At 35.2% G+C, this 23,180-nt stretch overlaps 1 protein-coding gene across 1 annotated transcript; it reads left to right on the top strand.

Moving 5' to 3' along the window:
• Nucleotides 1-1,128: 1,128 nt before the first annotated feature.
• On the top strand, nt 1,129-22,692 carry ADSS1 (adenylosuccinate synthase 1). The gene is made up of 13 exons (XM_085310134.1): nt 1,129-1,160; nt 5,617-5,750; nt 7,435-7,497; nt 8,335-8,385; nt 8,732-8,798; nt 10,018-10,125; nt 10,454-10,535; nt 11,533-11,659; nt 12,884-13,038; nt 14,147-14,271; nt 16,273-16,370; nt 17,775-17,924; nt 19,362-22,692. The coding sequence occupies exons 1-13, from the start codon at nt 1,129-1,131 to the stop codon at nt 19,412-19,414; spliced, it is 1,245 nt and encodes a 414-aa protein (XP_085166260.1). The 3' UTR covers nt 19,415-22,692.
• The last annotated feature ends 488 nt before the right edge of the window (nt 22,693-23,180 follow it).

The raw sequence follows: 23,180 nt of genomic DNA, 5'->3' as shown, positions 1-23,180 counted from the left end.
AGCAGGAGGTTAAATGGGGACAAATAGTTCCTGCTGCAGGTAGTGAACCATGTTGTTATGGCTCTGAATGGAAATTTTATTTCTGCCTTCCGATGTTCTGACTTCAAAGAATGTAAAAGTTTTATATATATAAAACATAGTGAAACACTACAACTCTGAAATCTCTGGGTACTCTGGAAGGTGGATTTGTTGTATGGTGGTTTTTGCAAGTGCCTCTAAAAGACAAGGCTATGTTCTTATCTGCCAGCCTGTTCATAATAACTATTAATTCCTTGAAAGATAATATTTACACATGCATACAGTTAACACTTTTAAGACATGATAGCGTCTCAATGTATTGTACTGATACAATGTTTGTGTCCACATACTATAAAGCTTTGAGATGTAAGAATCAGTTATCTCAAAAAGACCATCACCTCAAAAGCTTGAAAAAGCATATTATAAATAAACCACTGTACTAAAAAAAAAGATTTTTGTATGAGGTAACCTGAGCTCCTTTAACTCCTTACACTAGCACAATTTGTAGCTTAACATTCTCGTCACGATTGTTAGAAGATCTAAAAATACAGCCCAATCTTCAGAACTGCGTTTTATTTAATTTTAATAAAATGTATACATTCTTTAAAAAAAAAAAAAGTCTCCATATAGGATTATTTTGCTCTGAAAATAAAGCCTAGCTGCTTAACTTTTGAAAACAGCATGTTACAGCTCTTCTCATTAGTTTATGCTGAAGTCTGTCTTCCAACCTGGAATATGACAAGCATCTTGCATTGCTGAATTCAGACCACATTGCTGCTGGTCTGCTAGCCTTTAAAAGGGAGATACAGCTTACAGTGGCACAAAACAATAGAGATTCCTGAGGCAAAATATATTGAAGTAATACATATTTAATGCTGTTAATAAAGCCTCAACTTCCAGAGCTTTCAAAGTTAATAAAGATGGATTTGTAAGTAATGTAGGCTGTTTTGAAATGCTGAATGCTAATTTTTCCCACTGCAGTCTATGAATGACTTCAGTTGGGGCTATCTTTTCCTAGGTGCTTTAACACCTAACAAATACTGTTAAGAACAAACACTTAACCAGCTTTGAAACTTACAACTAATACAGCTGATATAAGGAATAACCACCATGTCCCATAGTCAGAAAGTTGCTGTATCTAGGTGAGGCCTACAAAGGAGAGAGCTTGTGTGTGTTCTTGAGATGACCTTCCGAAATGATATTTACATTTTCTTATTACTACAGTAAGATGGCTGTCATGTAGTCTTTGGCACACGTAATTTCTAGTTCTCTAGTCCTGTTTCACCAGCTGTTGCCTCTCCAACGAACCTGGTGCATTTTCTGCGCTTGTTACAGTTTTAGCAAACTCTACACCATAAAGGATGCAAGCATTACAGAACTTCTTGGAAATGCTACAGGAGCAGTAGGGAATATTTCAGATTGAAGTGAATACTAATGCTTAATATGCTGGTATCATTCCAGTTACTCTCAACTTCTTTCAGAGCTTCAACAGCTCCTTTAATGATTTCTTCTTGGGAGTAAAACTTCCCATACCAGAGTAGCTTAATTGGAATGTCTCTGCTTTCGATATCTTGGAAATGAATGTTTATCATTATTTCTGGTTATACTATCACTTCACAATATAGATGATACCATAGCAGCAGGGGTGATTAATCTATCTGGGGAAGTCACTGTAGCATTCCCTTTGTTAGAGAAGGTTTTGCAGAAATGCTGAAGAAGGCAAGTATAACTTCTAGAGACCCAGAATAGTGCAAATAATGGAAGACACATTTATCAAAATCAGGTAGATAGTGGTCAGTAGTATGTTGCACAGCAGAAATGTTGTGAGCTGGGCCTGGATATTAAATGGAAGCCCTTAATGGAGAGGCTGCATTTGAAACAAAGGCCAAGCAAAGAAACCGAGAACTTCTTGCTCCAAGTGGAAGCATCCTGAGAGTCTACAAAATACTGTCACTGTATACGTGAGTGCTGACACTACTTTAATGAAATATCATTTGAGAAGAGGAAGAGAGTTTACATAGTTGCAATATCTCAGGTAGTTTTTTCCACCTTCCATCAAGTAATCAAATTAAGCCCATGCAAACATGTGGTATATTCATCTAATGTAGCAAAGCAGAAGAGTGGCAAACTTCACAAAAATTAGTGTAGTCAGGCCCATCCAGCCTGGGTGAACATAAATTAGAAATTCTCCTTCTCTTCTGCTAAGAAGCAACATCTTTTCTGTAACTGTTTGAGGCTAACTGATCCTATCTCTCACTGTCCAAAATACCTCCTTTCTACATGGTGGCTGATCATATGGCCCTGACTTGACTGAGGAGCTTCTAGTGATGTTGTAGGCATAAGACTTAGCCATTATGTTTAACATTCCTACTAAATGCAGGCCCACATCCAGGGCTGTGGATGGGTCTCTGCTCACCTCAAGCCATCATGTGACAGATGATCCCACTCTTAAGTGAAAATCTTGAACCCTTGCATTTGGTCTGAGCCAAACCCCCTTTCCTGATCATGCTGAGGGTTGAGTAGTTGTCCTTGTAAATTCTCTTGTTCTTTTGACTCAAGGACTAATGACATTCAGTTCTGATTTTTGCCTCCAGCAGTGTGTTTAGTTGGAGCAACATGAGGTTCATTACAGCTTAGAATCAAATTGTGCTGCATGTGTCCAGTTTAGAAAATAAGTACCTACTGTTGCCAACAAGGGTTATCAAGATATGTTTAATAAAAAGAAATGAATGCTGCATGTATACAGAACATACAGTTCTCCCACTGATTTAATTTAAGATGTGGATATCTATTCCCTGTCAGATCCAAAGCTCAGAGCATTCAGGAATTGATATTTCGTTCAAGTATCTCGGTGGAAATGCATTTCAGTACTTTATACAGGCTTCAGGTTCCATTTGTACTTTGTTAGCAAAAGAAATGGCTCATATAGACCCTATGTTGACTCTCAGAATCTAGGTAAGATTAGCACAAGAGAAGATACCTTTGATACCTGAGGTATCTGATTGCCAATATGCTGCTACAATATCTACGAAGCTGAACTTTAGAAATGTATTTCATGAAGATGACTAGGTAATAAATAGAAAGCAGCCCATCAGCTGCGTGTTTTGCATGTTTGATCATATCTTTGGGGCTATTCAATATTCCACTACTATTTTAATTACATTAGTAAAAATCTAATAAATTCAGTTGTGAAAATATACTCAGAAAACATTGCTTCAGGAAACACAGACCAACAAGGGCAGCATATAAAAGTAGTTCCAGAGCTGTCAACACTAGCTTTGAATTTGAAGAGTGTTATTTGGTAAGATCTGTCACTGAATTCTTGGTTTATGTTATCTGTCCAGTGGGGCTGAAAGCTATTTCAAAATCATAGCATTTTTTACAGGCTGCGTGATACCTACTGATATTTCTATGTTTCATTTTTAGGGTTTTTTTTATAATGTATGCCACCTTTCAGTGCTGATTAAGGATTTAAAATTAATGTCCCTTTTTAAGGATTTGTTAAGGAAAGGGACAGAGTTTGGCTATGAGTTGTTCAAGAAACATTTGGGAATCATGAAATATCTCCTATAAACACTCACACCTTGATATATTCCAACTTCTAAGATTTTAGCATGCAGAAAGACACCTGATTGTAATTTAGGAGTAGTAGTATCTCAAGCTGAGTCGTCAAGTCTGATCTCATTTATTCATATTCCCGTTAATTAATAAAAGCAGAGTATAACTCTAGTATTAGTGACAGCTACTACTTTTGAAGGAGCCTTGTTCCCCATTTTTCAGGAAATGAGAAAATTAGTGTTTATAGTAGAGACTGTTAAACTAGATGGAGTTCATTTTTAAATTTGTCATTATCTTGTAGAGGCAAGCAGAATAGGAAAGCTAACTGTCTCGGAAGCTGAAGTTATGTAGGCTCTTTCCCAAGCCCTATATTTCTGTAATAAAATAAGCTAGTGTTTCAACCATTGCAGTCCATCCTGTCCCTGGCCTATTAAATGAGTCTCCCACGTGATTTTTTAGTCTGCAGGATAGTTTGGTACCTTTAACTAAGTCCTAGTATTTACAAATTAGGCAAGCTAAGTACTCAAGAATGTTTTGCTTTCTTCAGTATTCTCCAGAAAAGTTATGATTCTTCATTAGCAAGATACTTGGGGGTGTTTCCCAGCCAAATGATCACCTATCCAGCGGTTTCCTAAATAAAAAATTTGTGCATGTGTTAATTTTCTGTGTGCCAAGATACGTCTGTTACAACTCATACTCAGCCCTTCCGTAGCAGCTTATCTTTTTAAACATCATTGTTTAAAAACCTCTTCCAAAAGCTGAGAATTGCTTTTGTCCTATTTAGAAGCATATTTCTTAATGTTTCCTTCTATCCCTCTGCTTAAAATCAAACAAACAAAAACCAAACTTGAGCTTTTGATAACCTACATCTTTTATTTGCTTTATGTTGTGACTAGAAGTTTCAGCATATATGCACATTTTGAAGGGAACATCAGTTGCTATTTTTCTGTGTATTACATGCAAACAATTAAATGAAACTCTGGAATAAGATGTGTTTTATTATCAATTGTTATGGCTGGGTATCCTTTCTCACAGAGTTCGCATGCAACAACTCTGCTCATCCAGCCAAAGCTGTTTGTTGTTTGCAAATTACCATTTCCAGCCACAATCTCAGTTTTCATTTCAGTAGATTCCGCCATTCCAAACACATCTACATCATTCAGACTTCATACCAAATTCACTAAGATTTGTCATCCTTTTTGGAAGATAGGAGGAAGAGCAGACAGGTGTCAGGTTTCTCCAACCTTTTCAGTAGAGAAAAAGTTGCATCACTGCGAAACATCTACATCTAGAAAAACGGACCTTTAATTTTTAAGGCTCTTTGCTGTTCAGTTTAAATCAATTCGTAACCTTGATTTATTCACCTCTTTACAAGTTTACCACTTGTCTCATCATCCCTTCTTAAAGACCTTTTAGAAAGATCAATTTCTTGAGAAAATAGACGATCGTACAAGGGGTGAATTGCAGCAGACTCTATGACAGTTGTTGAATTTTCTGCTGCTGTTGACTGGGAAGATCCTCCCTTAGCTGGGAGGTTCTGTGAAGCTGCCTTCCACCTCTAACACCCGGAGAAGCATTAACCATTCTGTGAATGGTCAGGAAGAGCTTCTATTCGGAGGAAAATACCGAGTGCTGTAGGCTTAACCCCAAAGACGTCACGGTGCACAAACATGCTCGAAAAGGATGGGCTCGTGTAGGCATATGAGGCACTGCTTCATGCGTGGTGGTTAAATTAAGTTTTGTTCCTAGAACACCTCAGTTCTTTTTTAGTTCCCTCCACTAATGTGCATTTGCTATGCCTTAAGGCTGCCTTAACTTCATGGTATTAACCTGTTTCCCTGTCCTACATGATGCTGCTGAAATCTTCGGGCCTTATAATTGTCCTGTCTAAGCCCTTTTTACAATACTACAGAGTATCAAGAAACTGTAGTAAGGTGGAGAAAACAGTGACCTAAGACCTGAAAGCATAAATAAAGAAGATTACCTTGCCAAATCATTCACGATTTTACACAAATCGAGAGTCTGAATTGGTCGTGTAAGTCCATTAATCTTATGTTTGTTTCTGTTGCAGGGTGGGAATAATGCAGGCCATACTGTGGTTGTTGATGGGAAAGAATATGATTTTCACCTATTTCCTAGTGGCATAATTAATCCAAAGGCAATTTCTTTTATAGGTAAGTCACATTCTGTACTTACTAGAGGAAATAATGTGGTGGGCAGCTGCAACTGCAGTAGCAAACAAAGGAAAAATTACAGATGACTGCCAGTAGGATTTGCTTTAGCTTTAGCTGTTTGACTTTTATTTCACCACTGCTTTAAAATGAAGAGTTACTCTACATTCAGTGTCATTTTAGTCTCTTACTAGAAAAGTGAAAGTAAGACCTCCCTTTTCTGTCTTGGTCTTACTACACTTCAGAAAACAAGTTTGAATCCTGCCCTCTACTTGCACATTCCTTTTATAGATTTAGATATATGAATGCTCTACTTTGAAAACATAAAATTAGCACTTAGGCTAAATAAATAAAAACTGTATAGCTTTTCTTTTCTGACTTCCCAGAAATAGGCCCTAAGATGCAAGGATCTACTTGGGAGGTCATCCTTCAGTTTCTCTCTTTTTGCTCACATTACCAGTTCTTTAAGCTAATGTCATATTTTACTGTAGTATTTGTAACATCAGGTTGCAAATGGCATCATGCAAAAGTTTGCATTCCTTACTGGACATTGCAAGTCTAAATTCCTAAGGTTTTACTTAGCCTTTTTATAAATAATGATTAGTATAAACTGCATCTTTCATGAGGCTGATCTAAAATATAAATAAATAGATGCATAGGTTTTACCCCAAATTTGGTAAGTCTATTTCTCTTCAAATAAATTGTTCGTGATATTTCAACAATCTATGCTCTTTTGGTCTGATTTATGTATCTGAATTTAAAAATCTGGCACTGGGTATTAAGAGTGTATTTAAGTGATAATGAGAGTATATTTAAGTGATAAGCAAACTGAAATGTTATACTTGTCCAAAAATAGGATACTTTCTGAAAGAAAAAATATATACAGAATATGCAAGAAATTAATGTCAGCTTTGCTGAGTCTCAGATCTCTAGTTCCACTTTTGTTCCGTTTGATAATTTTCAAATAGATGATTGAAATGTATGAAACAAATTTGGAATTTTTTTTCTGATAAATATTGTATATTGTCTTGCTTTCCTATTTATCCTTCTATCCGTTAGCAAGGAACAGAAGTAAGTTATCCTAAATTTAGGCTGAAAGAAACTGTTGTGGATATTTCTGATGTTCCCAAGAAGGAAGCAGCAGCTGTTTTCAGCCCACTACATCTAATCTTCCACATCTTATCAGTGTACTGTGTATTCCTTGTGGATTTTAAATTGAAGCTCAATAGTAAGGAGAAAACATTGCTGATGCATTACAGCACAATTTTAAGCTGAGTTTAAAAAATAGGTGAATACAAAAATAATTTAAATATCCAGACTTGCCAGTGTTTTAAGGTGGCTGATTTCTTTGAGCTTTCACTAGTGAACAGTTGAGACTAAAGGCCTGATGCAAAGCCCACCACAATCAAATAAAAGAATCCACTTACTTCAGCTGACTTTGCAGCAGGCCCTACACTCAAATCTGAAATATGCAAATTCTGTATTTCTAATTTCAGCAGGCTTGTAGCTATTTATCCAAAATGAAGATTTATCTGTAAAAGTTCTCAAGAGCCCTTCATGAGAAATGTGAGAAACTTCATCTTACTTTTTCTAATAAGATTTCAGACAGCACATGTTTAAAGGCATTGCATGCTAAGAATGGGTATTTTACTTCTTGCTTTAAAATAAATCATTTGTGTTCCCAAAGGTAATGGAGTGGTTATACATTTACCAGGCTTGTTTGAAGAAGCTGAAAAGAATGAAAAGAAAGGTTTGTATCAAGTAATGTTTAACCTTTTCTTATAATGGCAGCTAATTTGAAGGCTTTTTTAAACCTTGATTTATATATATATATGTATATATATATATATTCAGCTCAATAACATTCTAGATTTTAAATGGTAAAGAAAACAATATTAAAAATATTGAATTGTTTTGTAGCATTTAGACAGATTTTCAAAAGCAATGTTTTCGTGGGATTTAATGTATTTTGTAGCATTTGTTACTACATTATGTGGAAGATAAAATCCCGAAGTTTATGGCAAAGCTTTCCTTCATCTCAAATTTGATGATTTAACCCAAAGTTTCTTTGTTCCAGTTTCAGTGCCCAAAGATAAATTCTGTTAGCCCTATTTTGAGCAAGGATTTGGACCAGATAACCTATTGATGTCCCTTCCAACTTAAATTACTCTGTGTTTGTATATGTAAATTCTATACTTTCTGAGATACAAAAAGACCTTAAGTGGCTTATCACATTAATAATTAAACAAGAATCTTATTTCCTTAAAAAAGAAGGTTATTCTTAATTTATCTTAATTTATAAGAAATGTATGCGAACCATAGCATCCTGTTTCTGTAAAGAAAAACTGAGTATCTTTGTCCATAACAAAAGGAGAAAGATGAAAACAATAAAAATGATAAAGTTTATTATCAACAACATTACCAAAGTTCAATATTCATCTATGTTTTGTCCATTTTGTCTACAATGTTCGTAACAAGAAGCTATAGAAACTAGAAGAAAGGTACAAAAAAACTAAAAGTAAATCTCTTAAGTTTGACCAGTCAAAGCAGCTGAAATCAAAACACTTTTCTTTATATCTTCTGACAGGTTTAAAAGACTGGGAGAAAAGACTTATTATATCAGATAGAGCACATATAGGTAAGTGATGATTGAAGGGGGAAGAAAATTCACAAATGATAGCTTAGCTCATGCTGCTAAACTACATCATCCTGTAAAGCAGCCATAAGTTTGATCAAATAGAATTTTTTAAGTTATGTACCTGAAACATAATACTGGAATTTGTATCCTCTGAAGAATGATGTTTTACATGTTTTCACAGGTTTTTAAGCAGTACTAGCTGTTTTCACGTGAGAAGGTCCAAGTACTACAAACAATAGCACAGACTGTGCATTTAGTCATGAAGTTACAGATGTCTGATTTCAAAAATATTTTTTCTCCTTTCTCATTTGGTTTCTCGTTGTGTCCTTTGCGTTTTCTGTTGCAGTGTTTGACTTTCACCAGGCAGTAGATGGGCTCCAGGAAGTACAACGTCAAGCACAAGAAGGAAAAAAGTAAGTATTTTCAGAATCTTAATTTCATTAATAACTATGCAAATTTGAAAAATAGGTGTTACTTTGGTAAACAAATACAGTACATCTGGAAAAGGCTTGCTGCTCTTAGTAATTCTGTGGCTTTTTCCTGCTTTTGCTTATGTTAGTGAAAAAGCTCTTGAGGTATTACTCAAGGCAGGATCAAAATTCTTCTGTATTTCCATTTTCTAGTTCTCTGCACCACACACAGACATCTTGAAATTTCTATTAAATCCTCAAATTTCATTTCTAGTAAAATTATGCTTTCAATTCAGTTTGATATCAGAATAGTGATGTTTTCCTGAATTACGCCTGAAATGTTGGCAGGCTTAGGTTCCATACTGGTAGTGATTTATTGCATATTCAATTACTCTTCATGGTGATATTAATTTCTATTTTAATTTAAATGTTATATATTAGCACACTATGTAACTTAGCACACTTTATTATTATGACTTCTGAAAGAACAAATGTTATGTGAACACACTTGTCTACTTTTCTATTATCTTCCTATCAATTTTTGATCCCGCTGGACAATTTCAACCAAATTTAAGACAAGTAGAGATCTCAAAATGACTATATTCTTGAAACGCATATGAAAATAGGCATATGGGTAGAAAATGAGCTCTATTTTTATACTCACTAAGGCAAAGGCTGCAGTAAGAGCTCATAGGGATAGAGGTGGTATGAATAAAGCTTCCATTGGAGTTTGAATTACAGTAAACAGAGAAGACTCAGCTGCAAGATTCAAAGCTATAGGAAACCCAGGTTCATATATCTGATCACTCACAAAGCTAGTTATTGTTTGCAATGTTTACACAGCGCTGCATGAGAATTACATTTGGTTCTTGTTGTTTTTATGAAGGACATAGAAGTACTACACGATAGCATAGTAATACTCATTAATATAAAATATATGTACATACACACTTACTCTCAACTAAGCTTGTCTCAGCCTAACTCAAGGCTTAATCCTTTACTGCATGCTATGAATAATAGCACTATTTAGGCAAATCTGCTGAAGCATTAAAAACCGTTCTATATTTTTTAATAAAAATTATAGAGCTTTTGAATGAATTTTTTATTGTCTCAGAACACTTTCCCAATATATAGCATATTAAGGAGCTTTAATAAAATTACTTAGCATAAAGCATATTTTTTGCATGTGTTTATTTATATTTTGGCGCTTCTTTTTAATTAGTATTGGCACAACAAAGAAAGGGATTGGACCAACATACTCTTCCAAAGCTGCACGAACAGGTCTTCGAATTTGTGACCTCCTTTCCGACTTTGATGAATTTTCTTCAAGGTACAACTATTTTCACTAAGTAATATATTAAGGAGTAATACATTTTGGATAACAAGTTTGCTTTTTAAGGACATATTTTTAAATTTGTTTAAGAATTTTGTATATAAATCTTCTAGAAGAAGAAAATCGGAAAGAATGTGTGGATATTTCCTGTACTTCATATGTTTTATAATCATTTAAAATGAAATTGGGAAATGCTCTGATTGAGTTATCAAAGTTCTGTGTATTTTCTCTTAATAGCTGTCAGTATATACACTGTATAATATAAACCGAGTTCTCACCAAACTCAAGGAATATTCTTCATAGACATCATTTTGATGTTTTACAGATTCAAAAATCTGGCACAACAGTACAAGTCAATGTTTCCCACACTGGAAGTAGATATAGAAGGACAACTGAAGAAGCTAAAGGTAAGGACTTAATATTTGTGATGTTTGTTCAGTGTCAGGAAAAGTGGAGAGGAAAAAATAAATATTTATTTTAATCAAAAAATGTAAACAGAAGGTATACCTGACCTATTTCTTACTAAATGAATTAATTAATTTTAATTAAAAAAAACATATTAAGGAAATACATATTGTCATTATTACAAAACCTTTCAACAGCAGTAGATATGTTTAGTAGTAGAATGTTATCTTAGTGTAGGCATTAAATGGATTTTATGCTTGATGTAATTATTAGTCTCGTATAATGTTTTACTTTTTCAACCTAAGGTAACTGTATTATATTAAAGTAGTAAGGAGATTCCAGGGTGACACCTGAATTTAGCAGAGTCATTCAAGCCATTACTGAATTCCAGGCTGTCTGAACTTACTGAAGAATTGTTTATGGAATTTGTGTTATAAGAAGCTGATGTTATAAGAAGAATAGGTTCTTAAAGTCTAGAATAGTCATTGATAAAATATCTTCATGAATATATAAGGAAAGAGTATGCTAAAAAAAAAATCTCTTTTCTTTCACAAGATCTGTCTGGTACTTGTTCAGAGCTGACACCTTATCTTTAAATATATTTTTAAATATTCATATATAGTAATTCTTTTTTACATTACATTACAATACGTTATTTCTAAGTCCCAGTCTCATCTATATATTCCTTTGTATATCTAGACTATAGACAATAAACAAAATGAGGCAGCTATACATCATCTCTGTGAATAGAAACGGTACATAAATTCTGGCATTCTAATAACAAATCGTGTGTTCTATGTGAGTGATTAAATACATTCATTTGTTTTTTAATAGAATATAAGCTAATTGTCTTATTTTTCAGGCAAAATACAGTTAATGAAGCTAGCATATTAAGGTTATCTGCGTGTTCCTGTTTTGAAAGTGATCACACTGTTCTCTGCTTCCAGCCACGCAACTAGCATTGTCTGGGGAAGCTGACGCTTATATTCAAATTTGCAGGGGTATGCTGAAAAAATAAGACCCATGGTTCGAGATGGTGTCTATTTTATGTATGAAGCTCTTCATGGCTCCCCAAAGAAAATTCTTGTTGAAGGAGCCAATGCAGCATTACTTGATATTGACTTTGGTAAGTTACATTATAAAGCTGCTTTAAGTCCTGAAAGATTAGTTTTATTTTGCTTTGCCTTTACATCCTCTTTGGAAGCTGTAGGAAAACAGAGACATGAAATAATCTTTAATAAGAGCAGATCTCCCAAAAGTAAAGCATAGTAAACCAGAGATTATACCATAAACAGGATTAAGATTTTAGGGATCAAATATTGATTTTACTGAAGTTTGTCCCAGAGGAGCTGAAATTTCACTCTATATAATGTCTTCATTGCATGTGAACTTGCGCACACACAGCCACACAGACCAAGTACCCATTGCAGTGCTTCTGAGGAATTCCTCAGTGGTGTGCGTGTGCATGTGCATGTGCATGTACCTGTGTGTGTGTGTATGGGGATTAAACCCGGTGCAGGTATCTTATGAACCTAGCTTCTTTAGTTGATCTCTGCTGTCTTACCAAAAGTGTCTAATTAAGCCATTAGGTCTCCATGAAGATAGAATAAAGAACTAGGGAAATGCTGCAGTTCAAAGAGGCCTGATACCAGCTGCAGATAATCAGAGCAACTTGTATTGAATACTGGGGCTGTCAAATTATGACCTTTATGCCAGGCTGTCTGTAGTTGTTGCAGAAATACTTTCTGTGATACTTTCTGTGGTACATAGGACTGTAAAAAAGCTTTGCACAGCAGCAGCATCCAGATTGAGTTCCTAATGAAAGTAATACTGAGATCCTTTTAGCATTCCATCATTATGGGCAACCCTCAAAGAGAGTTGCAAAGGATGAATGCAGAAAAGCTTATGCATAGGAGCAGATTGCACATAGCTGAGGAAAGCAACACCTTAAGAAAGTAGTATTTTTTTCCTATTTGGCTGAGTGAACTTTTTGATCACTAAAAATGTGCTTATAGAAAATGTAACGATACGTCCATTGTTAAGTCTTGGTGTGGAAAAAGTTCTTCATTTGGGGGGGGTGATTCTGTGGAGTTTCAGAAATATAAAATACATATCATTCGCTACAGGAGAAAGCAAACTGGGGAAGAATAGCTCAATTTGTTCTCTTAAAAGCAGAACGGGTGTGTGTAGTAAGGAGAATTTACCCTGCTTTGGAACTGCTTTTTAAGTTTACTTTAGCTCCTCGCTGCAAAACGTACAGGTGAAAATCTCCTTTGAATTAATAAATGAACTCAGTCTTTGTTTCCTATCATTACCGAAACACGATCGTACTGTTTTATTATTCTGACAGGCACATATCCTTTCGTGACTTCATCAAACTGCACCGTAGGCGGTGTGTGCACTGGACTTGGTGTTCCTCCCCAGCATATTGGTGACGTGTATGGCGTGGTGAAGGCATATACTACGAGGGTGGGAATTGGAGCCTTCCCCACTGAACAGATTAATGTAGGTTTAATGTTACAAAATGCAATATATATAGTTGCCAAGAAATAAGGTCAATGGAATAGAATGTTTTAATAACAGGGTAAGGGTTTCACACCAACAAATAAATACCATAACAATGCCAAACAGTCTCACTCATGGAAGACTGTAGAATTACCTGATGAACTTAAGGCATTTGTATTCAAAGGAGGGAAACACCAGTGTGATGATGTTATATTACAGATTGCATTTATTGCTGCTGCATTTCAGTGGCAAAAGCTTGTCATAGACTAGAACTGTGAATGCAACTCAGGAAAGCTTAAATTACGTGACACTGTTCTGTGCTTAACAGCCTCTGTTCCAAATGATTTATAGAATAAATTTGGTCTGTACATCTGCCCAGTCATGCACAAATTGGTTAATAAAAAGAGGAGGGAGAGATTTTGATTCTTTTAAACTGTATATTGTATTTTCATTATCAAGAAACCAGAAAGCTCAAAATATTAATTATGAGCTATGCACGCAGAATTCTCTAGATCACTAATCTGAATCTGATTAAAGAATGTAGTCACTAAAATCCATTTTCTAATGGCTGCAAATGAATTAGTGACATCTTTCCTTTTCATGAATCATAAGAGTAAAGTTTATTTCTTCTTAGTTCTTTCTACACTACAAAAGGTGCCAGCCCAAACGGAACAACTGGCATTCTCATACTGTGGTAGTACATAGAAGTCCTAGCCATGGACATTGATCTTGTCCCTAGAATGGACAGTCTGAACCCAAAAACAAGAGATGCCAGAAGACCAGATGAAGAAAGCAAATACAAACTCTTAAAATTAAAATCAGGGCTGAATTGTCAAGGAAATCTTCCTATTGGATGGAAAATGAAGGAAGGGTCTCTCTGGAACATGGAACAAACACATTAAATAAATATTCTGAAAGACATTGACTGAGATATGTAAGTAGCGACTGAGATATAAGAATCCTGTGCATGTGGGGCTTTACTCTCCAACTGAGTCCTCTTTTAAGAAAATAGAACTTTTTTTGTTTAAAGGAATTGACCAGCTAGACTTTTCTTGCAATTTATTACCCTTTTTAGTGAAATGCTACCAGCATCCTTTTTTTCTTCTAGGAAATTGGAGATCTTTTACAGTCCCGTGGCCATGAGTGGGGAGTAACCACAGGCAGAAAAAGACGCTGTGGCTGGTTAGATCTTGTCATTTTGAAATATGCTCATATGATCAACGGATTCACAGCGTAAGCATCACAGATTTTGCGCTACATTTGGAACTGATTATTTTGTGCTTCGCAGAATAAAATATGTAGGTAACATTAATGAAAATCCAGTAAAATTTTACATTTTAAGCAATAAAATAATTGACAGTGAGCAACTGAAAACTGTCTTAATGATGATAATATTTATCTCCTAATACCTTTTTTTCATGTCAAGTAAAATGATGTCATGATGATTTTTTTCATGATCTCACTTTGCTTATATCAGATGACCAATATAGAATGAATCAAAGTATCAATTTTCTCTGAAATTGTTTACTATAGTGTTGCTGAGCCAGTGCTTCTTATTGACTTATATCATGATTTAAAATGCACTTATTTTAGGCTTCTGCTGACTCTAGTGGATCAGGCTTACAGAACTAAATTCTACAGCATTTGCAGACACTACCTCCTCAAGTGAAATGAATGGGATGACACAGAGTGTTGAGGAGCTGGCCCAGCTTTCATTCCAGTCTTGACAGATCCATTTATCTACAAAAATGTATTCTAATATTGTATTATAAGAGTTGTTTATAGTGGGCCGAGAGTTGGGACATAGCAACTTGTTTGGCTGATAAATTATTTTATAATTCAAAATATATCTTTAATTGCTAGGAAGAAGTGTCTGTTTAAAGGAAATGTTTAAGTGCGTAATGCCATCAAATTAGCTTTTGTCTAATTCTAAAGATATCAGATGAAATGAATAACTATCATAAGCTATTAATTTAAAACTAATAATCTACCTTTTCGGATAAAGTTGAAAAAGTTTCAGTAAAATTGTGTTCATATAAGGTATATACTTACACATCCATTCAGACAAACATGTTCATGTATACAAACATGTGAACCTGGGCATTTTACTAGCTTTCAAGTTGCAACTTAACTGGTATTATTTTTACTAATAACCTTATAAAGGAACAGAACACAAAAAGATCTTTGTGCATTATGTATCAAAAGATTTTTTAAATAATCTTTTACTAAGCTTTATACTTTGTTTCAACTTGCACAGCTCTAATTTATGTGGAAATAGCATTAGGAAGCCATTTTGTTTCCTTCTATTTCAATTCTGTACAATTCCTACACTTTCATCGATAAAACTGTCTCAGCTCTGATAACGATGACATTTAAAAAAACAAATGGAGATGAGTCCTTCAAAAAAGGAAAAAGAAATGGCTCTATGCCACTTCTTTCCCAAAAGGCCTTTTATTTTAATCTTTGCATTCGTTATATCCTTAGTGAGCAAAAAATGAAGCATTGACAATATATGTGTATACCTGGCTAAATCCTTAGCTGTTAACATTTCTACCAACTGAGGCGTGGCATATTGTTTCTAGAGATTTTGACAGATTTTAAAATACAGTTTTACTTTGATCAGTGGTTGCCTCAATGTTTTCTTGGTGTTCCATTTTTGTATCTCAATATATTCATTCAGAACATGAAAAAGGTTCATTAAACTGCTGACACTGATAGCTTAGCCAGAGTACTAAATGTTAGACCGGGGTCTCTCCTACAGCATTTCATACATGATTAGCAAGCCAGAATATGCTTGCAAAGTCTGGTTTTAAAAATGGAATTTAGTAAATAAGTCTGTCTCGTAGCTGTTTTGAATCTGTAGGAATAACAGGAATAATTAATAGTCATGGGATAAAGTGAAATGCCATTGTATACACCCAAACTGTGTCCAATAGGTACCACTTTACATAGTCACCTTGCATTTTAAAGGGGTATAACTGAACACTGTGCACCTGTGTGAGCAGCCAAGCATTTAGAAATCAATTTTAGTAATGCAGTCATGCATTCATCCCAGAGGCATGAATTCAGTTAACAATGTTCATCGTTTAATATATTTGCATATTTCTGCTTGCTGGGTTGCCTTACTTGCATCGGTGAATTTAAAACTAGATAAAACAGGTGAAAGGGATTAAGGAAGATGATGACAGAAAGATTCATCATATGTGTAACTCTATCCAATGTTTTTCTGGACAGTTTGGCATTAACAAAACTGGATATTCTTGATGTCCTTGATGAGATTAAAATTGGTGTTGCTTACAAATTGGGTGGAAAAAGAATTCCGTATTTTCCAGGTATGTTGTTAAATGTCTATGTTCATTTTTCTCTTTCCCACCTGTTAAGCTTTACATATGAGGAAAAACTGTTTGATTTTTAAAACTATATTTTATTCTTTTCTGCTATGCCTTGCATAGAAATTTGCAGAACTGTAGTATCAGTATAAAGATTACTGTATTAGTATATTAGAATTTTCCATTCACTTTATGTCTCTATAAATGATGAAAAGAAGTTCAGAGCAAATGAAATGTTGTCTTTGAGCCTCTGTCTGGTCCCATTAGATTTGTTTGTTGACAACACCATTATTCCACTAGAAATCTGAAAGTCAACAAGATCTAAGCTGGCAACTGTGTAACATTGGCAGTAGCCTTTAATGAAGTAAAGTAAAAATAAAAGCAATGCTTAAGCTATATGAAGATGAGATGGATACGAGGAAAGTAAAGCTGCTATATTATAAGCTACCATCATATAATTATAATTAACAGCAATAACTTTGTAGTTAATTAAAACTTTCAATATACTTTGTGTTAAAACTTACAGGATGCAATAATATTAATTAAATAATATTTAATTTTGTTACAAGAATGATGTTTTCAAGACTAATATGCTCCTCTCCTTTTTCATTTTCACACCTCCGTCTAAAATGCCTTCCACTATACCGCATTATTATTCAGTAAAGACTTCTGTGTACCCTATGGCCAGCAGATTTGTTGAATTTAGGGCTGAATGACTGTCTCTTCAGGCTTTCATTTTAACTCTTTAAACTAATAAAAGGTAAAAGGCAAGCAGAAACCTTCTCCAGTTATATGTTTCCTGCTTCAGTGAAGAATCTGCATCTTCTTGCTCATGCTGCAGAAGCACACATAACTTAAAGTTTTTCATTTGTCTGCCTCACAGTGACTCTGCTGTGAGATGGGGTATTCTGGAGGGATGCAAAAGGTTGGCAGCAGCCAACTTTCCCACCATGGCTACTAGTTTCCAGCTATGGAGAACAGTATAATAAGAAATCTAATGGGGCTTACAAACATCAATGTTTTTAGTAAGCCTAGTTTAACCCTGTTACATAAAGGTAAAGCGTAGTGCCTTGTCTGTAGGAGGATTTCTGTTTTATTATGTGCAAATCTGAATCAAAAAATGGAATTGCTGTAAACTTAAAATACTGTATTTTCTCAAAATATTACTGTAGTCATCTGACAACATAGGGCACATCATAAATTTTTAACAAGAGGAAACTAGATTACTGGATTCTCTTGAATCAGTTTTCTTCCTCAGTTATAGATGCCAATCTAACTTAAGAATGAATTAATTTACCAACATTAGAAATACTGTTTTTTCATATATTGGATTATAAATTTTGTTAAAAGACTGAAGGTTGAGGTGGAGCAGCTAAATTCAACTGTGATAAAAATGCTCTTCCGCAGCTAATCAGGAGATACTACAGAAGGTAGAAGTAGAGTATGAAACAATGCCTGGGTGGAAGACTGACACAACTGGTGCACGAAAATGGGAGGACCTCCCACCCAAGGCCCAGAATTACATCCGATGTGTGGAAAACCATGTTGGAGTGCCAGGTAAAAGTTTCTTCAGACGTACATGTGAGGATGCCAGACCACATAGAAATAGCTGTGGAAAATGCTCATTTTACTACCCAGGGAGCGGCCTGATTTGGGCTGGACGCAATGGAAGCATCTGTGGTTGGGATGCTGATGGTAAATGACAACGTGCACAGAAGCAGCAAAGGGCAGTGTGCTGTGGGCAGTTCTGTGGTGTTGCAGACAGCCCCAAGCTGTTGCTGGCAAGGACTTAACCAGAGGAAAGGTGGCCATGTATTGTGCTTGGCAAATTGCTGCTTTCTGTCAGTGACAGCTCAGGGATCTCTGCACTGTGCTTCAGGGCATAGTTAGTCTACTATCCTCCCCTTGCTAATTTCTTCCTTTCACATTACTTCCTGCATCACTGCTTGAAGATAAACTTTTCTCTCCCCCCCCCCTTTCCTTGCACATTTATCATTACGAGGAGATGTATTGCATAATAGATACAGGTGCCAGGGACTTTTGCTTCAGCTGCTTTGGAAATTTGGGTGTTAACATAACCAGCCTGCAGAGGCTAATCCAGTTTTCATCAAAACAAATTGCTGTCAAGAGGTGCCAGGAGCTAGGTGTGGCATGAATGCTAGAGTTTGGAAGGGATTTTCCACTGTAGCAACCTAGAAAGCTAGCATGTAGGCTTTCATTTTCCATAAAGCACCTCAAAAGTCAAATTTTAGGAGTATGAACTAGTTGCAACTGTTTCAATTCAGATGTTGTTCATGGATTAGAAAATATCTAGTGCCTAAAGCTCAGCAAATAGCCTGTGTGTGGTCATGGACACAGATGAGGCTGATGGGATATGTAAATAAAGCTCCCTTATTTTATTTCTTGAGTACTCAGTTGAAGGCAGGGGACCTCAGCGTACCTTGGGAGGTTTGATAGCTAAAGGGGAACAATCTCCAGTCAGTTCTGCAGTATCCATGGACAATGAAAACTGTACTGAAACAATTAGTTTCAGAGTAGGGTATTTGGAGTGGTTGCTCCCACGAGATAATGTTTTTAATTGAAGCCTTACATTTAACAATATTATAGCACATGTGCACTGTTTCCAGTTCCACAGCAAGAAAACGTTACAGTCTGACAGAGCTCTCGCTTCCTCTCTGCAGGGATTTAGCTAGACATCCTATCACTCAAGATAATGATAACTAAACATGCAACAGACGTGCCTCACCTTCTATTAGGCTTTCAATCTGCAATGCTTTCTGTTTATAGTATAATTATTCCATGTTATCAAACTTGAGTATAGAGCACTTAAAGTCTGGCAATACAGCAGGAGTAAAGTAAATTTTCCTGGCATTTTGTTTCTGCACGGAACGGGCCAGTTTGTACTAAAACATTATGAAAAGATTAAAATGATAACAATTCATTGTGACGCATACTCTTAGTAATTGTTCTAATAGTTGTTTTTTTTCTCCCCAGTTAAATGGGTCGGAGTTGGAAAATCAAGAGAGTCAATGATCCAGCTATTTTAAACAAACGAAGAACCTCAGTGATGAGAAGCACAGTTTAGTGTTCATCTGTTCCTTACTGCTTCCTCTTTAAATGGAGATGCTATTTAAAACCAATATCTTCTTCTAGGAATTGAATAGAAAGAAAACATATATTCTGTATTGTAACATTTTATTTATCTTGAAGTTCTCAGTAAATTCAGTGTAAAATCTACTTAGTGGCTGCCATCAAAAACTCAAAAATGTGTTACAGATTTATAACAAAATAAGGAAAAATGATTTTTTTAAATTTCAGCAATGTTACTGTTTGAAGGTGTTTTACATCCTTATAGAGTTACTTCTTCATGCTGAAACCAGTATTAAAACATATTCCAATCATTACTGGGTTACTGTAGAATTGTAAAGCTTAGATTATTCTTCAAGTATTAAAATGTCTGTGGTTTGGATTGGCAGTAAAAAGACAGATACCATATACTGAATTGGTTCGATTATACAGATCTTCAGTTCCTAAAGGACAGTACAGTTAGGTAGATATATCCACACAGTGCGAAGCAATTATCGCAATTATCACAATTATCCATAAGCCTCTGAAATTTTTAATAACCCACTAAAACAAATGGAGAGAAACTAGAGAGCTGTATCACAGAGTACATTCTAGTAGTTGAGATAACATCTATAGATGGGCAAAACTGGAAAAACGTTGACCTATTTAATGATTCTTTCAAATAATTCATATATTAGCAGACATTATCAGTGGTGACTGTTGGACGTGCTGTCTTTATGCAGTAGGGAAGAAGTGAATGAAGGTGGAAGCGGAGAGAATCCTCAGATTACAAAACATATAGGGAGAGTGGAGCCAAGACAGCATGCTGTATTTTCTCAGTGAACCTGAGACATATCTTTCCGCTAACTCTGTGATTCTAATTTCCAAAGTTTTACTGTGGGTATCTGGTGAGGAGCTTGGGACTTGCAGCTCTGTATGGCACACTCACTTCCACAGCTCCTAGATTTCCAATAAATCAATGCATGACTTAATGATGACTGTTGCAGTATTTACACCCTTTGCACATTTTGACCTTCCTCAGCAAAATGTAATAACTGTTTATAGAAGGGGAGAATGTATGGCAGCTAGGGCTGGAGCAGGGAGAAGCAACAAAGAAGTCCCCAGAATTTCCAGGAATACACTTGGTTTTCTTTGTGGATCTTCAAATTTGTAATGGCTATACTTCTAGATCTCGCAAAAGGCCTGAGGCCTACCTCTTGTAGAGGGAGAAGAATATACTAGAAACTGAGTTATTCCATAACTATGGAATTTTCAGAGTAAATGTATAAATACACCATGTAGTTATATCATTTCCAGATGCTGTGGAAATGGCCTCACAACACTAGTAATGCCATCATGTTTTATGTGAATATATCCCTTTTCTGAGATAGTAACTCCAAGGATACAAAATGAGGACATTATTTGCATCAGAGATAGGGAAAAATAAAAACCTATCAAGGGACTTTCTAGCACATAGAGTTTATCTCATGTGCACTCATCCACTTTGTCTTAGTTTGCTTAAATATCAAATAATTGTTAATGTTCAAAATCATTTGTGTTAAGAAAAAATTACCAAAGGACTGGTACAAGGACATAGTAAGCATTTAATTTTAACCGCTTACAGATGTATTGCTGCTTGTAGTGCAGAATTCTTCTTACCCCCTCTGGCTGCAGGGCAGTCTCTTCATACCTCAGTTCACCACAGACTGTGGTGTTATACAACGATCAAATATACTTATGCCTAATAAAAAGAGCCCAAAGCTGTGAATCTTGAACCCAGCTATGACTTCTGTGATCATCTTGGATAAGTCATTTAACCTTCCTGCTACTGTTGTATAATCTGTTAAATGGCGATTAGGAATACTTCCTTACCTTTTTTTTATACTGCTTTTTTAGACTGTGGGTTGGGTCCTGTATTCCTTACTCTACACTGATGAGGAGGTACTCCCCCCTGCGTATTTATGGGTGTTACAATGAAAGAACAATGCGATTTCTGACCATATTTAATGTTTGTAAAGCGCTCTTGAAAGGTGCTGAAAAAGTGCTTAAATTTTACAAGCACTGTGAAGTGTACCTCATTTATATGAGGTAATTTAAGCATAAAGATGCTTGGAGATAGACTAATCAAGTTTTAATTTCAGTATGGCTCAACCCTATGACATTTGCCCACTGGATGATACAGACCTATTCCTTTTCTTGGCCTCATCTTCATCAGTGCATTTGTGTTAGGGGATGGCCACTGTGTTTAAACTCTGGTTGATTATAGACTATGTCCACAATGACTAACAAGCCACTCAGTATGCTGAATAACTGGATTAAATGATCAACTCTAAATGAAGTGTTTGTCTAAATGAATTGAAAAATTTAGTTCTCATAGCTTAATTTTCCCAGGCTTATTTTCTCTTGTTCACTTAATCTTTTAGTTTCCATAAAGTAAGTTGCCTGTCTTTGCATTCAAGGACTCTTCAAAAACCCAGTGTTGTTGTCAATGGGTATCATACAATAGACAATTACCCTGTGACTGACTCTGTTACAGTAAAAATAATATTGTGCATTTCATTGCATAGCATGCATTTTTAAAATTGAAAGTTCTCTGATTTTTGTATGTGTTATCATTGAGTTAAATATGAGTAAGTTCAGACTTTTATTTAAAAGCTCTTTAGTCTACTGAGTGACACAACCCTTGATAAGAACATTTTTAATGTAAATTTGCATTCATTTTGACTGTTTCCCATGTGGATTATTTAGTATTGTTTGGAATTTCATTTTAATAACAATCACTGCAGTGAATTTAATTTCTTCTTTCTCCCCAGCTAAATGCAACAGTAATGACTAAAATTGGTTGATGCATCATCCTGTTAGATATCTTGATGGAAGAATAAGGATGAATATCTGCTAGTATACCATAACTTGTTGTAAAGATTATAGTTTTTTAAAAGTAGAAATTACTGAGTCATTTATGCACATTAATGTATTTGATGTATTTTCTCACCTTTATAATGTGGCCTTCCTATTCAGGTGTATGCTTCACATGCAGTATAGGGTTTTGAAGATTTTATTTTTTAATTTGGCTACATATGGTCTTACAGTTCTAACATGATGCACTTTATAAAATGAAAGAAAAGAAACTAAGCATTTCTATACTGATAAACAAGCTATACTTACACCTTTCCCTCTATGCAGATTTTTCAGACAAATTTTGGATCCACACTTGTTATTCTGTCCTGAAAGACATATTAAAATTAATTTAAAATAACAATGCTGTCTTCTTCTCTTTCTCTCTTTTTTTTAAAAAAACAAAATGCACTACATAAAAAAAACCTGGTTTTATATTTCATGTATTTTTCTTTTTTACAAAAAGCAGGAATTACCCAGGAAATGGATATTTTCTTTCAGTCTATGTGAAAGATTCTCATTGTTGGGATTTCTTTTGCATATTCTGTAAACTTGATCAAGCTTTGCTGGTCACAAACTAACAATGATCCATCTTTATCAATGTAGGTGCACGGTTAGTCATCTTTAGTTAGTGAACAGTAATTTTATAGTGAAACAGAACATTTCTCTCTGTGAATTTCCTGACTGATGCAAAAAACGTCTTTCCAGAACAGATGACTCAAAATAACTTGCATGAACTCCATATAGTTCTTTATCAACAGCACTGCACTGAGAAAGGGAAGACAGACATGAGCTCTAACAACATAATGATCATCCCTAAATTGTGGAAGGGCTTCAGATCACTATGATTAG

The sequence above is a fragment of the Rhea americana genome, unplaced genomic scaffold (genome assembly GCF_003343005.1).
Source record: "Rhea americana isolate MKP2758 unplaced genomic scaffold, rheAme1 scaffold_310, whole genome shotgun sequence".
Taxonomy (NCBI): Eukaryota; Metazoa; Chordata; class Aves; order Rheiformes; family Rheidae; genus Rhea; species Rhea americana.
Note: the sequence above shows the minus strand (reverse complement) of the source record. Positions and strands in the feature narration are given on the sequence as shown.